At 44.0% G+C, this 18,025-nt stretch overlaps 1 protein-coding gene across 1 annotated transcript; it reads right to left on the reverse strand.

Moving 5' to 3' along the window:
* Nucleotides 1–4,102: 4,102 nt before the first annotated feature.
* ATP6V0B (ATPase H+ transporting V0 subunit b) lies at nt 4,103–17,998 on the reverse strand. The gene is made up of 8 exons (XM_044442608.1): nt 17,874–17,998; nt 9,738–9,786; nt 8,757–8,840; nt 8,372–8,449; nt 7,221–7,290; nt 6,536–6,587; nt 5,869–6,059; nt 4,103–4,704 (listed from the first exon to the last, which is right to left on the reverse strand). The coding sequence occupies exons 1-8, from the start codon at nt 17,938–17,940 to the stop codon at nt 4,678–4,680; spliced, it is 618 nt and encodes a 205-aa protein (XP_044298543.1). The 5' UTR covers nt 17,941–17,998; the 3' UTR covers nt 4,103–4,677.
* Nucleotides 17,999–18,025: the final 27 nt, after the last annotated feature.

Genomic DNA, 18,025 nt, shown 5'->3' on the forward strand with positions numbered 1-18,025 from the left:
GACAGACTGCGACTGGCCCAAAATTACCCAGGGAGTTCCATAGCTGAAAATCTAGAATCTAGATTCCTAGTTCCCTAGTCCAACACTTTAACCACTATACCACCTTGGCTCTTGAAATTAACTCTACTTTTAACTCTACAGATAACTGGCCTGCATCCAAAAGCAAATAAGGCATGTAGTGTTGCATAAGGTTGGGAACAATAAACCCATCATCCCTGACTTGTAGCTCCTGCTTGAGTAAAGACTTGCTGTTATTATCCCGTAAATATGTTTCAAATAGGCATGGAAGATTTTTATTAATACAGCACCAGGACGGAAAGTGATCTGTTCCAGATAAATTATAAAGCAGAGTGTTATATTCTTTCAAGTCAGTTGCCCCACAGCAACGGGGTGGCTTGCTATTTATCTCCCTACAATGAAATTTGAAGCTGGATGTGCTTGAAATGTATGCAGGCTGCAACCATCTAGCAGTCAATTTGAGAAGAGGGGATCTGTCCTTGACATGACGTCACTGGAGTGGGGCTTTCCTCACCATTCATCCTACTAAAAGTATTAAAAATCAATGCAATTCTACCTCTGGATGATTGAATTCAGAGGTTCCTGATCATCCGACGCAGGACAGGAGGAGTGAAGGTGAGGGCCACTTTCCTACCTGCAAAGAGCTTTTTAGATAGATGTTTCAAGGGTACAGGAAAGAGGCTAGCAGGGGCTCAGAATAACTCATATTCTCACCACTCCCATTCTTCTCACTGCCCTCCAAATAGCCCCTCTACTCCCTTTCAGAGGTTGATGGTTGAACCTTGGAGGCCAGCTGGTGTGGTCCTTTCCATGCCAGATATTAAGGGAAAGGTGCCCCCACCCCCACTTCCAGATAATGTCTAGGGGCTACAGGATTGCTCCCATAGTGTCATCCAGTAATATAAGAAAAAGAACAATATGACTCCATTACAATCAGATTGGGAGAGAATTTCAAGATGCCACAATTCTAAAGACTGTTCTTTAACATTTGATGCTTTTTATATCCTTATCATGCTATCTTGCTTAAGGCTAGCAGCTCCACAGCTAAATGCAGAGACGTGAAGGAAGAGGCAATCTTACATGGTAGTCTGCCATCGTTTAAACAGGTCTAATTTTCTCCCAGTAGTAATATTCTTAAGGACTCAGCCAGGCCTTGAAAAGTACAGCAAGAGCCTCTACAAGAAACGAACAGCAGGATTATTCACAGACATAAATTGCAAGCATTTTTACTCAAGATGAGGGAAAATCTGGGAGAGGCTAAACACATTATTTCAAGAAACAGTTTGGGGAATCTCTTGCCAATGGGCGGTGCCAGCAAGAACTCAAAAGCCGAAGAAACCAAAAGGTGGCAGCAGGAACTTGCTGTATACCGGGTCAGCTCCTGCAGTGATGTAAGAACTGTCTTTTCTCTCTTCAAAATGCTGAGCCAATCTGACCAAGGAAGTCTTGCCATGAATAATGGAATAAATAACAACGGAAAGGAGGTACAGGAAGAGATAGAACGAACAGAGCTGGCTTACCATCTATATCCTTTTAAGGAGGGGGCGGCACATAGCTATTTTCCCCATAGATTTTTCAGAAGGTTGACAGCAGACTCTTGGGATTCCAGCTCCTGTGATATCAGTTTATGGGGTAGATGGACGGTAACTATCTCTGTCTTAGCTCTCTTGCTGCCTGGCATTCAACACATTTTCTCCATCTGCAGTTAGCAGGACAGGCTTTTAAAAGCTATAGGACTGGATCAGATGGCAAATCTCACTCAGCACAAGGGCTTAAACTACAAGATCCTCAAAATCTCATCAAAGCTCAGAAAACTTTTCAGTTTTCCCCTAAGTGTGCTCTAAATAGCTGGCATCTGGTTGTAAAACTTGAGTTGTAGGCAGCACAATCCTATGGCTGCTCAATACTGTCTAGACAACCGTGAGGTTTTTCAAAGGCCCAGCTCAGACATTCGAGAAGTGGTCCAACTTTGCAGCTGTGGCTTTGAGCTCAGTGTGTGTCCTCCATAGCTGGCTAAGCTGCATCTCCAAGGCTGAAAAAGCAACCTCAAAGACAAGGCTTAGGGAAAGGGGAGGGCAGGAAACAAGGTGCCACTCTGATTAGGAAAAAAAAAAAAAAAGCCTGGCAGCACCTCAGCCTCCATTTCCTGTGGTCCAAGGGACAACACTAACCCAAAATTGGCCATTTAACTGTTTTGCAGGTGGGAGGAACTCAGAAGAAACCTTTGCCTCCTTATTCCTTCTAATGCCTGCAATGCTCTGAATGCGCATTCTCTTTTTATAGACCGTATACTGAATTGACTGATGTTGCAAGCTGTCCATGCCTGGGATGAAGTTGCAAGGATATGCTTGAAGTGTGTGCATGTGATCGAATGGGGCTCTACCACTGGTGTGGTGATCATTGCTTCCATGGGGTGGGTGAGTCTACTGCAGCCTCCTTGAAATCATTTGCTTGGCAGTGGACTTCAGCACGTCAGCCCACTGGAAAACTAATGTCAGCCTACCTACCACAGAATAGCTTGTAGACACAAGCCCGATATGGCTAAGTGCCCAGCAATTTCCCAAGTTCTTGAGGGTCCTGAATTTGTGAGCTGCACTTTCTTGTCCTCAGTTAAAATGTGCAAGAATGATTGCTTTTCCTTAGTCCATTTGGCTTACACAAGAAGTGAATCACTTCTTGCCTTCTTTTTCAGCAAAAGCTCAGCTTACTGTTATTGCTGAAAATAGAGGGCTAAGTTCTAGAATTGGGGGCTGAACCCATGTCACAAAATACTGGCTAAGACTTAAGTCCCACTGATTTCAGTTGGAAGCAATTTCCATTCACTGCACCTGTATTCTCCTCAGTGACTTTATTAGCTTGATACTCGTAGCTCTGTAACCCTAACCCTCCATAGCATTCAGGGCAACACAAATCACTCCCTATTTTAACTTACAACCCAGTGAGATAGGTCAGTCTGCAGGATAGAGCAAGGCCCCAAATCACCTAAAAACTTTATTTATGGTTGAGTGAGGGTTTGAATTCTTAAGCCCTAGTCCAACTCCTATATCCTCATTTGCACATGGCACTGCAACTCTTAAAGGTATTTTTCACTTGCGAAAATCTATTCCCACTACAGGGTGGAAAAGAACCAAGTACTTAAGCTCTCACTAGCTCTGAACAGTAGGACAGAACACATAACTTGCACCAGAGGTTCTGAAATTCTGCCATGATAGGGAGATTTGGGCCTTCAAAGAAAGCAGCAATCTGCTAACCGTAATTCAAGCACTTCTGAACACACAACAAAAATCAAATGGAACAGTGGGCTCACATAAATATGAGGCTTAGATAAATAATGAGTGCCCTTTGTTCCAAGCTGATGCTTCTGAAAAAAGGAAGTCATGCAGCAATTGGTGTGCCTGGCAATGAGCAGTGGTTCCCCTACATGGACCCTCATAATCGGCCTAGCAACTGAAGCCTCTTCATGCAAGTGCCCTCAGAATTCCCTAAGCAAAGGATGAGTGCAAGCACTTGGACAAGAAAGTAGGCCAATATTGCAATGGAATTACAGAAAGATAATCTAAGTTATAGTATATAAAGCCACATATTACATAGTCCAGATGTGCAAGCAAGAGATTATAAGTGTATCCCGATACACCTAAGTGTGAATATAATTAAGACATAAATCATACAAGTCCACCTGTTGCATGTATAATTAATGCCACACACAGGTTTGCTTTTGTATGGTGCATTTCAAAAAATTGGCATCTAAGTGATATTAAATCAGTCTGTGCCAGTTCAGTCTTCAGGCTGAAAATACAAATTAAAAACCCAAACTAATTTTTAATGAGAGGTCTTAGAAGACAGATATGCAAGACACTCCGGGTCATTTTATACATGATGTAGTTCAAATGAGTTTGTTCAGTGTTTGAAGTAAACGTTTTGCCTCTTCTGTTTGTTTTCTGCTGTGGCTCCATGCATAATCCCTAACTGTGAATTCCCTGACTTTAGTTAATACCCTAAATAACTGCACTGCATATTCTAAGCAGTTCAACAAATAGCAGGCATTCCAGAGAACACTAATGATTAATCACACTACAAAACACAGTTATTATCATTCATTTTAATAACCAATCATTTGTGATGCTTCAGAGAATTCCAAAAATTACATCTTTCAGCTCCTACGTGCCCCTTCAGTATGAAGCAGGTGTGTCTAGGAGGGCATCTCCCACAACCTGCAGTGCCAGGACTTCAGCCAGTGCCACCCATGATTCAGGAAAAAAGGGCTGCCAGAGCCAGCAGGAGCTGGGCAGTGGGGGGGCCACAGCAGCAGGGCGCACACAAAGAGGGGCAGCTACTTGGGACACAAACGAGCTTCTTTCACAGGACATTGCATTGCGGTGGGCAGTGGTCTGCCACAAGAGTGCAAGGGCCGGCACATACTAGGCTCCTCCCACCTAGGCGTCCAGCTCCTTTCTTCTGGGGAAGTGGAGCAGAAAATGAATGGGGGAAAGAGACGGAGAGATTCTCACAAACACATCAATTGGTCAGGTTCTTCCACAGCCCAAGAGGTGAAGATCACAGGAATAACTTTATACACCAAGCTCCACCCCAGGCCAACAGGAGACATTAAATAAGTATGTACAGAATCTGCAGTTAGCAGACAGACAGGGGGCAAAGGATTTAGTCACCCATTTTCACTTTAGATGTCTGAAAAATATAAAAAAGAGCAAAAGATCAGATGACTTCTGTACACCACTAATTATACTTCCCTACAAATTCCCTGGTCCCCAGGAAGAGCACCAGGAGCACAACGCTGGTTCCTTGCACAGTATGCCTACAGCCCAGCATGCATTAAATTGCTGGGGAGGGAGAGGCATCCCCCACCCTGACCCCTTCTCAGGAGGACCACCTACCCTCTATCCACCTACCCTCTATCTGTGCTTCCTAGCAAACTTCAGCATCCCCAGTCCTGCTTGTCATGATTTCTGATGGACTCAATAATGTCGCTGTGCTTGTTTACATTAAGCAGAGTTTTTTAAAAGCGTGCCGCGCTGCAAATGCATCCAGCTATGCATGATCATAAGGAAACACAGCACTATGGGACAAGAGCACAGAGCAGCGGAGGGCAGTGCAAGGTCACTAGTGGTGCTGCTGGTGGAGGTTGCTGCAGTTGAGGCGGCGGGTCTTCAGTGGGCTTGATAGGACCTAAGGGCTACCTGCCAACAAAGAGAGCTGAAGCTTGTTTAGACTTGGGGATATTCTGTGAAAAGCCAATTCTTGTCTCATCCTAACTGTGAAGCAGGGCTGGCTGACCCTAAAACCATGCCAGCCCTGGGGACTACCACCCCTCCTTCTGAAACAGGTCTTCCAACACTAATCAGCAGCATTCAATACACCCTAAAGGTTTTTGGTTAAGAGCAAATGCATGTTCCTTTGTACAAACTATGAGGGAATTCTGTCTCACGGTACTGTGTGTTCTTCATCACTACAGCAAGAATAGAGAAACACAGGAATCCACAAAATGCTGTTGCATTGCACTTAGCATCTCTCGCCATTGTCCATGCTGGCTAGGCCTGATGGAGCTGCACTCCATCAACATCTGGAGTGCCACAAGTTGCCCACCCCTAAAGTAGAGAACAGGCTAGGTTTGACTGCTAGTGATTCCAGAACCCCAGCACTATATTCATTCCTCATTCTGCCTGTGCTTAGGGAAAGAGAGGGGCTAGAAACCAGACAACGCTGTCAGAGTTTTAGCAAACACCAGCCTTTCCCTTCTGCACAATGTTTGGAAATTGGAAATATCTGCTGTGTGTCTAACAGGGTTTTCTGGGACCTGCACCAGGTGTAGCAAAGAAGACAGGAAGGCCTCACCTGCAGGATAGCCACAATGACACCGAAGAGCCCGATGGCACTGCCAAAAATTTCCACAATGAGGATCTTGACAAAGAGGCTGGCATTCTGGGCATCTGCCAGTGCGGCACCACTGCCCACAATGCCCACACATACACCACAGAAGAGATTGGAGAGGCCCACAGTCAAGCCTGCCCCAAACATGGAGTAACCTGCAGGAAGAAAGAGCATTAGGAATAAGTATTTCCCAGTTGTGTCTTCAGTTTATGCCAAGTCTTCAGTTTTCCTTAGCAGCAAAAATATAGAATATGATCTCATTGCTAGTGCAAAATACAGTAAGAAGTAGCAGCTTTGCAAGGCCAGTGGGCAGGATCCAGAAGTTCCCCACTTAATGCCTCTCAATGGAAGAGCTCACTTTAGGTGGAATTGTGTCAAGACACAATCCAACAAGGGGAAGGAACATAGTTCAGTAGTAAAAACACATGTTCTGTATGCAGAAAGTTCTAGGCTAAATCTCTAGCAATGCCAGAAAGAGCTGGGAAAGACTCCTATCTGAAACATTTAACTTAATGGAGCAACAGTCTAAGAAGGAATCTGACATTTCCTTAAGAAAAAAGGGGCACCTGATGACCTCAAACAGAGACCATCAGCTCTCTGCCTATCCCCAATCCCTACAAACACAGCCTACCTGCATGATAGTTATTTGAACGAATCTCCTCAGGAGTTCTGCCAGTAAATTGCTGTAAGAAAAGGAAGTCGTTCAGAAAGCAAAAGGCACAAACCCAATTAGCAAACTAGCAGATTGGAATAACTTCCCAACAGAGAGATTAGGTGTAGTGAAAACCAAGTTGGCATTTACAGAAAACCTAATATTTGCCAGCATTTCAGGAGGGGGGCTCCTCATCTTCTACCAACTCAGAAGTCCAGCAGAAGCTAGACGCAGGCGAACCCCACCCAGAGCTTCTTGGAATGACAATAAGAATCCCATTTTCTTTGGACAAGGGGAGAAGTCTGCTTTCAAAAGTAGGATTTATTTCACAGCAAGACAGCTTTTTCTCCTTATTGGCCTGGGCAATACTGTCCCAGGTTGCATGAGCAGTTAACCAAGTGTCCCTCTGCCCTAGCAGGACTGCAGGCTTCAGCTGAAGAGCTTGAACCAAGCTTGCTTCTTGCTACCCTGCTTCTTCCTAGCACTGCACTATGTGCCACAGCTCTGGATCTGATCAGTATCTCGGCCTTTGCCTTCTTTGTTCTCCCCCAGCTTGGCAACAGCTGAGTGAGGCCACCTTGAAATCAGATAGACTAGCGACTGGGAGAGTTCATCTTGCACACAGCCGTGACCCTTCCATACACAAAGCAGGTACCCCCATTACCTCAGCCATGTTGGTGATCACAATCGCCATGATGATCCCGTAGATGGCCACAGCTTCACAGAAGATGATGCTGCCAGAAGAAACGACACATTAGCTGCCAGGTGACAAAGCTGGAAGCAGGGGCAGGGAAGTGAGCGAAAGGAATGGACTGGTCACTCAAAGGAATCCGCCACTCAAAACTCCGCTTTTCTAAAAGGTGAAGTGGCTTGCGCCAGTATTAAAGCTCCATGCTTCACCAGTGGACTCTGCATCACCAAAGAACTGATTACCAGCTATAACTTTGATCACATGCATCTTTCTGCCTTCTGACTAGCATAGTTTGCCTGTCTTTTAGCAGTCTCATTCTATTTAGTACTCAACTAGCCTACATAGGTGACCTGATCCCTCCATCAGGAGTGTTTTGCCAAGGAACAGTGCCACTTAGAGTTGCTCTGGTGAAACGGCTCCCCTAGTCTATGCCAGACAGAGCATCACATTAGTGAAGTAAGGCAGTTAAAGAGACAAGATTTTGAAAGGCACATTTCTCCAGCCTGCTTATCCTTATTAAGTTTTTTTAAAAGCAAAGTTATGTTGGACCAAAATCTCATACCTCAGCCCAAAGTTTCAGAGGCTATACTTTGAATATTGGCAGAATACCCAATATAGCTATCAGCCCCATATTTGTAACCCATGAGGACCGCCTAGATATGCCAGTGGTGAGATAAGCAGCATATAAATATTTTAAATAAATAAATTACATCAGAGGACCATGCTGTGAAACAACCTCACCCCCCCTAAAAAAGCCCTGGCAAATTCAGTCAGTAGAAGTTAACAATCAATCCTTATATTTTACATTTTATTTTGGTTCAGCCCCTTTTTGCTTTGCTTTAACTTCATTCCATCTCACTTAGTGACTTCTGCACATCTGGAAAAAAGCATGGCTTATGGCAGCACAAGAGAAGCGTGTGCAGCTGTCACAACAATTTTAGGACATACCATAAGGTAATTCAGCATCTTACACTTTCACACAGCTAAGGAAGACAACTTTACCCGCCAAAGAGGGAAAAAAAAGAACTTTCTGTCTAAAACTAAGCCTAAACAGAGAGTAGATATGGGAAATTCCTGATTTGCAGTACCTCTAGAGCACACGTTGAGGAAAGAGTTCCTCTTACCTGACCAGATTTTTGGTTTTGATCCTAGGTGCTTTGACACCACCACCAATAATGCTGGATCCAGTGATGTAAATACCCCTAAAAACAGAGGCACAGAAAGGTTAGATAAGCAGCACTCAGTATGTGATCAAAATGCCACACTAAAGGCTCAGGGCCTGTTGGTAGCAAACGGGAAAAGAATCTAGAATGACTGTACCCGGCACCAAATTGTATTTATGCACATGTTAAAGGGTGCAGTTTTATGCATATTTTGACAGAAACGAGTCCTACAAAGTCTAAAGATGTGCAGGTCTGTACCTTTAGTTAAACACATGCCATAGGACCAGCCCCAAGAAGCAGACACCAAAGCAGAGCACAACAGTATTGAGGGATGTGGGGCACTCACCAGGCAGCACCCACCACTGACAGCGAGATGGACAGCCCAATGCCCAGGTTGGACCACATGTACGGCGACGTCTCGGTGAGGAACCTGTAGACAGAAGAACAGCTTTTGAATATCGTGTTCTTCAGCTCCTCATCCTTCCCACAGAAAAGGCACACCCCTAGTCAGGACACTTTGATGGGATTTCCCCTTTGTTGACAGAATTCAGCAGGTCAGTCTACTCCTCCAGCTCAGAGATCATAGTAATGCAACCCCCTCTCCCCAGTGCAGCTAAGAGACTTCACTCCTGCAACAGGAATGCCATGGTGCCGTTAGGAAGGAGATACTTGTTGTGAGTTGGGCAGGAGAAGAGCACTGCAGGAAAGCTGTGCTGGGTCAGAGTGGCACTAGCGGGCAGAGACAACTGTACAGGAAGACTGTGAAAGCAGTTAAGCAACAGACCTGCCCAGGCCAGCTCTAGGACTAAAAGTAGCAGTGTATGGTTGTGGCAGCAACTCTGGATTCCGTACCCTTTCCCACATGCACAAAGAAGCACCCACCATTCTTTACAAACTCAGCCAAAATTCAGGAGCATAAACAAGAGCAAAGAATTTCAGAGGGAAGAGAGGGGAAGATCTTGAGATGGATGGATTGCCACCAAAATCTGAGCACCACAAGATCTGTAAGCCAAAGCTGACCCGCAAGTGAAGTGATACACTTAGCAGAATGTAACGATGAAAGAGAACACTACCATCAATACTCTTCTGAACAAGTGGGGCAAGGAAGGGAAATCCATCTGCCTGTGGATGCTGCCAGGTCAAGCCCTACCAACCCCACCCCATTCTGGAGCACAGCACTAACAGATCTTCAGTGATTCACAAAGCCAGAAAAGTGCACTGGAAAGTTACTCATTTGTTCCCAGACTGTCTGTAGGGAAACATCCATAAGCCACTTTCCTCCATGTTACTCTAACCCTAGGTTCAGGAAGAAAGAGTGCCACCTTACCATGCCACATCGAAACGGAAGCCCAGGCCAAATATTGTGTAGCAGATTCCTGGAAAATAAGAAGAAACACTGAATCCTTCCACCTCTTGGTCTTTCCTTCTTCAAAGCCAGAGTTGTGACAGCACCAGTTGGCAGCCATCATCCTCAAGTTGGATAACTACTGTCAGATCACTGACAGGAAAAGCAGAAAGAGAGTGGGGCTTTCCTTTTGAAATTATATTCAATTCATTTATTTATTCATTCATTTATTAGCTTTCTAGCCCACCCCATTAGCTACATGGCTCCCTGGGCTGGTTACAACAATATGGCTTATATCACAAATATCCATGGAGCTAAGTCACCTTTTCAGGGTAAAGCTAACATGCTCTCCTGTTGGTAGTGCTCTGTTGTGCCAACCAGATTTAAATAGGCATCTAGGTCCAACAAAAAGGAACGATGTAAAAGTGGACCCGTATCTAAAGCAGTGGTGGGGAACCTCTTTTGGACCAAAGGCAGAATTCAGTTTTGAAGAAACTCTTGCAGGTTGTACTGACATTATGACTAAGGGCTGAAAGCAAAAGCAGTGTACCAAAAATGCCAAGATATTGCAGCTTAAACTTCTTACTGCCAGTAACTAAGACTCAGGAGAGAGGTTTTAGCCTGCTAGAAAGGAGAAAAACACATAAACACTGGGAAGCTACCAAAAGGACGGCAATTAGAGCGAATGGGAAGAGGTCAAGGTTGTCTCTGGATGGCAGGATTTGGCCTTCAGACCTGAATTTCCCCACCTTGTCCAACAGGGTTCCTACTATACACCAGCAAAGTTACAAAGCAAAAACCCACAGCACTCCCCAAAAATCTTGCTTTTTTCTTTATTTCCACTGAGTGCTGCAGCACTGACTTACATAAAAATACAATGCTGCAGATCTAAAATCATCAAGCATAATTTCTGTTGACCCCAGCTATGATGAAAGCTCCCTAAATGCCACATTTGGCATTTACAGACGAACTGAGTAAACAGAGTCAGCCATCATATTAATACATATAATCTGCAGATTCGAATACTGCAGATGGAAGGAGTCCTTCCACCCATGGAAGTAATTTGATGAAGTGGTGGTGCTGGGGTTCCTGTTGGTAGATGGAAGGTGGTGACTTTTGCCCTTTCCTCCTGAGGCACTTGTAATCTCCAAAAATGTGCTCAAGGGCATCCCAGCCATCTAGATTTTCAGAGGGCACAAGCAGCCGCAGGAGCGGTAATTGGTAAAGTAACCACTCAGCTTCTTCTGGTAACATGGCAGTCCTGCCAGTAGGCATACAGTCTGGATCCAATTCGTATTGGTGGAGCCCACTGATAAATATAGTAAAAAGATAGTTCCCAATATGTCACTAGTATATGCAGTAAGATTTTTTTTCTGATCGACATCGAGGAAATTTAAATTTATGTTAAAGCATAAGTGGATCAAGACAAAGCTTTATATGAATGCACTTATCTCTCATAATGAAATTACTGGGAGATTATGTCCCCTTTTACCAACATACTCAGATTAGATCTTGCCTGAATAGCTGTGAACACAGATAAGGAAAATAAAAACATTTCTATCACCCACAATTACAAAATGAGTGCCCACTGCCAAATAAATTGATCAGTTAGAAACCCTTTTTGTGTTCTTGAAATATAACCATTTTCATCCATAAAAGGCTCATTGGTGTTGGTATCCTTGAATTAAAGAGATCTGCTTAAAGTACAACAATCCAATGACACTTTATCCCATGGAAATAGAAGCAGGAGTAATCCTTCTCCTTTTTCTCCTATATGGGAAAATGCAGACTTTTGTCAGTTGAATATTGTAGAATCTTTTAAATTAGCTGTACATATGTATAAAAATAAGACGACTGTGTCTAATGAAGCTACTGAGCAGCCCCCCCCCCTTGTTAGAAATAATGGTATTACCGTGAAAAAAATTAAGCCACTGCAGTATGGAACATATCCACATGTGATACTGTGTGGGAACCCCAATTAAAAAAAAATCACCTTGTGAGTTACTATGTAAAATGACTTTTTTAGATGCATTTAAATTGAATCCACTAAACCAGCCCATCATTCAACACCAACTGCATATGTACAGCATCCTATAAAGCCTCAATCGTAAGAGAAGTGTGCTTGCTCTTTCTGAACGACATAAGGCAACATGTCAAACCAATTACAACAGCTTTCATTCTTCTACCAACTTGGCAACTAAACAGTATTTTTACATCCACAACACCCTAGCTGTAGGCAACTTCCTTACCCAAACCATTTCTACTTTTACATGAATGGATGAAAGAGATGGAGAGAGACACCGCCAGCTGTGAATGGTTCACTGCATCATATCCAACACATAGGAAAGAAAGTCACATGTACAGGGGAAGAGCAGGATGGGAGCACGTCACAAAATGAATCAGTGATATGATTAAGGGAAAGGTATTTCGGAATATATGAAAAGAAGATGACTACACATTCATGAGACACTAGAATTCCACCCTATTCACTACTAGATTTCTTTCTTGCTACTGTGAATCAAGCAATTTGAGGAAAAAAAAGACACAGTTGGAAAGGGCTTAGAAGAAATAGCAAGGATGAAGAAATGAGTTTCTTGGGGCAGAAGGAAACCCAAATGAGCCACTAGATCAGGGAAGACCAGATACATTGGTTTCCATTAAAAATTACTAAAGAGAGAAGGCAAGAGGCAACCTGATTAAATGTTAACATTAGAAAAATGGACAGTGGGATAGCTCAGAGGAGGATATTGAGGCCTTATCAGCAGACATTTAAAATTTAGATACAAGTCCAAGTAAGATTAACCCTGTATAACTAAGAGGAAGAAAATGGGTCAGGAAACTGGAGGCAGCACTAATGGTTCAGAACTTATTCATAAGCAGCATGGGCCTGAGTGTAAGGTTATGTTTATGTTCAGCTCCACAGAAGCAGAAACTGGTGTGCCGCATGTTTCAAGTGGCAGCTTTAAGCCACAGGCAGCGCGAGCTCCAGATCCTTCACTCAGCAACAATCAGGCTCTGATCAGAGAAACGGTAGCCCCAAGAGCTGGCAGCCTGCTGCCTCGTTCTGCTCCTGCAGGCTTTGAAAGCAAAACTGGAGACAGAGATAACAAGCACAGCCCCTCTTCCTCTACACACCCAAGGAATGTGCAAGCCTTCCTGACATTTACAAAATGAGCAGAAAATATTCAAACTGGCAGGTTAGTAAGGGAAGGACACAGAGAAGAATGCAGTTTATATCACAGGTTTCTGTGGAAGCCTGCACAGCAATCAGCGGGCTGCCAAGCGAGCATCTCTCACACCCCCAAAATCCACCTTACTAAAACAGAGGGCTGGTTGCAATCAAATCTAAGACTTTGCACCAGGGTAGGGAAACTGTGCGGTAATCCACACCCGCTACAGGGGCATCGTTCAGATAGAGTGGTTTATGCTTTGTAACTGCAAACTCAGCAGTGCAATATCAGAAAGAACTGCCACACCAACAACGGAGCACCACACAAATGAACAGGAACACATGAACCTGTGAAAGATGAACACTAGGGGGCATTCCTACTCTTCATCTAACAAGAAAAGTTTGTAGCAAACTGCAAAAAGAAGCCTCTTGCTTTTAGGTGGATGCTGGGGCTTTGGTTTGCTGTTGTATTACTGAGTGGCTGGGACAACATGCCTCCTACGCTGCAGATCGAGTTGCACTGGAAGTCACACAGAGGGCGGCCAATAGACCAGAGAATCTTTCTGTAGTGGCAGAAGTGGGTGTCAAAAGGAGAGGAAACCACATGGCGCACTGCAAGCCCCAGCAGGCTGAGGTATCCCAGCCAAAAGGAAACTTACAGATCTGGATACAACTCCTGACATGGCCAATTCCAGATCCTTGAGTCTTGCCTAGGGGGCCACAAGCCTGTCCCTACAGCAGTTCAATCCTTCCATTTCCTTTTCTGCTCTCTGCCTCATATGGTACACGGTGAGCATGGAACATGCAATGACAAAGGTAGTCAAATGCAACTTTTACCCCCTTCCAGCTTTGCCATGTGTTCTTTCAAGATCCCTCTATCTTTATCTGTTGGGAAAGGCAAAAGGTAGAGAGCCATTTTGGTATGGGTGGGATAGAAATTTAATAAATAAAACAAAACTCTCTCTGTACACAACAGTGCTGCAGTAATGGGTAAAGCAACACTTCGTGAATTGCTGTTTTCTCTGAAACTTCTAAAAGTGTAGAAGCCACTTCAAAATTTGGATCAGGCAATACAAAGTAGGAAGAGAAAGTTGTTAATGCCCTGAAACATTCCAATATCTCAGAGTCAGTTTGGGTCACCAATCAAGTGACAGCAGTCAAATATTCTATGAAGTTATGCTGTTGCCAATTTAATACTAAATCTGCTGCATAATTATTAGAACCATCCAATAGTCTTTATGACCTCTTTAAAAAAATCCACTGTTACTTTATTTCATTACTCTTTTAATGTAATTTCAAATACAATTTTAAAAAATGTAATTCTGTTCCAAGATAAAAACACATGTAATTATTGGCATTTCTAAAAACCTTTCATAACGATATTAAAACTGAAACATTGTCCATAGGTATTTATTTATTTGATTTACATGCTGCCTGTTTGGCCATAGGATAAGAAGTTAATGTCATTGTTTCACAGCAAGAGTTGCCCAACTCTATTATAAAGAAGAGACATAACAAATGATCACTAAAGGATCCATATAGTAACAGTCAAATTACAGTCTAGGCTTCCTAAATTCAAATAGCAGTTGTGCACCATTTAAAATAATTCAAGTGATTTCATTACTAGGCTTCTTTTCAAGTAAGTTTACTCAAGAAAACAGGAACAAAACACTGAAGAATTGCCATAGGAAAAAAAATTCTCCCTGTTCCTTCCTGTGCTACCTCAGGCCAGATATATCCCATGGCAAAGCAAAAGATTAGCAGCCTGAAACTTTTTGTCAAACACCTGATCATTTCACTGGGAAAAGAAAAGGTACCAATTGACAGTTTTTTGCCTTGAGGCACATTCTTTCTTGCCACATATACCCATTATTCAACTTGGTAAACCCCAGAGGGGAAACTCCCAAGGATATGAATTGTCCCCAAGCAGTAATAGGATCATGCTCACTTCAGGGCCCATAACCACCAAGATGGGCTGAGATTTAGAGACCCACCATGAATGAACTATGCTCCGATCTTCCTGAAAAAAAAGGAAGAAACTAATTTCCTTTCTGACACTACTGTGGCAATCATGTTCTGAAAAGGAGAAGCTTTATTCTGCTCAAGTCATCCAGACTGGAAAGAGGAACTAAGAGTGTCTCTTGCTAGCCAACAAGCAGTGTAGGAACAGAGCTTGGCTACAAATGCACACTCAAGGGGTGGAAATGGAGCACCACTGAGCAAAGTGGTACATCTGAATTGAAAAGCTAGTCCCGGCAGGAACCAGTAAGAAGTCACCCCTGCTTCCCAGCATTACCTGTACCTTTCTGGTAAAGTGACCTTGAAGAACAGACAGCTTGAGCCAGAAAGTCAGAACTGAGTTTGCTCTTTGCCATTTCTTAACCCTGACTGAGCCAAATAAACTGGATGGATCCAGATGAAGCCACCAACAATCCTAGGTAGCTGGCACACAGCACTCTTGCTAGGGCAGTTGTTCCAAAGCCTGTTGACAAAACAAACTGGAGAGAATGGAGTCCTCAGGTCTCCCCAGTATGCTATTACAGTTGGTTCCCATTAAATCACAAGAAAACAGCATCTCTCTCTCTCTCTCACACACACACACACACGACTAATATAGCAGAGGGCAAAAAGCTGCATCCTTGCCCAAGCTCATCAAAGTGATCTTTCCTCTTCACCTCTGAGTAAGTGTGGGGACTGCCAGGTTTAAAACATGAAGAAAAAGCAGGGTCTTTCCAAGAAGAATGAAGTATCTGGGGCTGCTACCAATCCATTTCTCCCATGTATTATCCCTTACCAATACTCTATTTGGACATTTTCTCAAGAGGCCATTTTGTGTCTGTCTAGAGCTCAGCTGGACAAGAATTATTAAGAATAAAACTGGTTTAGAGAAAAAACTAGTTTCAAGCAAGTTACTGTCAAAATCAGTGATGCACTGAGTACAGGTCGTTCAATAATCAAACTACAAAAATAATCTATCTATATCTGGGGCTTCATTCAGATGGTAGCTTTCCTTCACAGCTGACCTTGCAAATTGCCACTAAATGGAAAGAAAAAGTCAAGCAAAGGAGAAGTATCATGTGTGAGCATGTGTGGGGCACCCGTCAGTCATTCCTCAGAATAGTGCCATCTGCACTGATCGCATTTTTCCTAGTTTGAGCCGAGCAGGGTGAGATAAAGGAAAAACTACCAAATATGTATGGTCAGTGCTAAAATCCAGGTGCTAGTATGACACCCTGTCCAAACTGATTAAAGCAAGATCTTGTTCAAACATTTTCCAAATAAACAGAAAAAGAACACCACACTGTCAGTGTCACCTAGCAGTCCAATCAGTATATTGAGGGATGCGGGCTCTAGTCTTCAAAAGTGCAAACAGGAGAAAACAGACAGTTGTCCACCTAGTTCCCTGGCAGTGGTTATCTAGGATCTCTGTTGATCTTTAAGCTGCCATAGGGCTTGAGGGTGCTGCTGCACCCCCAAGACCTATGGCAGTGAGGGTGCTGCTACAACAGACTAACACAATTACCTGTCTAGGACACCACCAACTTGTAGTAATAATTGAGCCAGACATGTTCAGTAAAAAGCTTTGAGATTCCTGTGCCCCTTCTGCTTCTGCCTTCAATAGAAGATGTCAAGAAATACAACACTGAAAAAACCAGGTAGGTCAGAACTTTGTTATGGATATACCTGAACTAAAAAAAAACACTTAAAATGTTCTCCAGATGTATTGGTTTATAATTCCCATCATCTCCTGCCCACATAATGGACATGCTAGCTGAAGGATTATGGGAATTACAGAACATCAAATCTGGAAAGCACCAGTTCAGGGAAGGCTGTGTTAGAACCTAAAATAATCATGCAGGAACTTAAGATGACAAAAATCATCCCAGTCAATGTGGTAACATAGACCCAAAACCCTTCTGCATTTACCTTCATGTCCTACTCAACAAATATGTTCAACATCAAATAATCTTGTCTATATATACACAAGATTTATACTTCACAACTGTACCTTTGCTCTGATACCAAGGGTAACAAAGAGGAAACAGCTATGTAATTTGCCATCAATCTCCTGTTCGCTTGACTTCTCTAGGAATTGGAGGCACTAGCTCAAACCAGATCAAGTATGGAAAAGAACTGAAACTGCACCTTAGGAGTGCCCTCCTGCACCTTGTGTCATTGGCACCCAGAGGCACCCAGAAGCAGAAGTCAAACAAAGCACTCCAGAGCTATTGAGAAAGCCTGACACTCACATACCAGACACATATTATTTTCTTACCCCCAGTACTAAAAGAGGAAGCAACAATGAACCCACTACATTAGGGGTGGGGATAACTTTTCCCTTATTTCTTTGCAATATTGTTCCAGCAAAATCCTTGGGATGGGGCAGATGACACAAAGCAGAAGTGGAATGGGACGCACACACAGCCCTGCACCTCTGGAAAAAGTTTTCCCAACGAGGTGCCCTCAGATGTTTGCAAAACAGCTCTGTCAACTGGCGATGCTGGCTGGGTTGATGGGAGCTGAAGTCCAATAGATGTGGAAGGCACCAGGTCACCAAAGGCTATCCTAGTAGAATCTTTCCTTTAAGGAAGGTTGATAGAAGGTCAGCGTCAAGGAGAGCCAGGCGTCACCCAAGACTGGTAATTTGGGGGCGGGGGCTGAGGCAGAGAACGCGATTCCCCGAACCCCGGAGAACAGCCTGACAGGGGGAACCGGGATGGAGAAAGACCCAGAAGCGGCAGCTCCGCAGGTAAGTAGCTCTATCCTACCGCGGCCATTCTAAATACTCCTTCGCTCCTCCCCGAAGATAAGGGGGTTCCGCGGCGACCTCCTTTTCCTCTCTCTCTGTCTCTCTCACACACTCAGCCACTGCTAAAGGGAAGGAAATGATTGTTACGCAAGATCGGGCCGCGACAGCAGCCTTCCGATCGCCCTACTCAACCACTAACCGATGCCGGTGATGGCGGCGGCCGCGCTCAGCCCCAGCCCCGAATACAGCAGCGCGAGCCCGGACATGGCGATAGCGAAGGCGATGAGCCCTGAACACGGACTGCAGCCGACCAGGAATCACCTGACCTTCCCCACAGCAGCCCCGGGCCAC

The sequence above is a fragment of the Varanus komodoensis genome, unplaced genomic scaffold (genome assembly GCF_004798865.1).
Source record: "Varanus komodoensis strain SLA01 unplaced genomic scaffold, ASM479886v1 scaffold1, whole genome shotgun sequence".
NCBI classification, from domain to species: domain Eukaryota; kingdom Metazoa; phylum Chordata; class Lepidosauria; order Squamata; family Varanidae; genus Varanus; species Varanus komodoensis.

Excerpts from the sequence above, each read along its gene's own strand:
- ATP6V0B (XM_044442608.1), bottom strand. The coding sequence starts at position 17,940 with ATGTCCGGGCTCGCGCTGCTGTATTCGGGGCTGGGGCTGAGCGCGGCC. Across the intron at positions 9,787-17,873 it reads CGCCGCCATCACCGGCATCG|GAATCTGCTACACAATATTT; the intron begins GTTAGTGGTTGA and ends CTTATTTTCCAG. Across the intron at positions 4,705-5,868 it reads TCATTGTGGCTATCCTGCAG|ACATCTAAAGTGAAAATGGG; the intron begins GTGAGGCCTTCC and ends TATATTTTTCAG.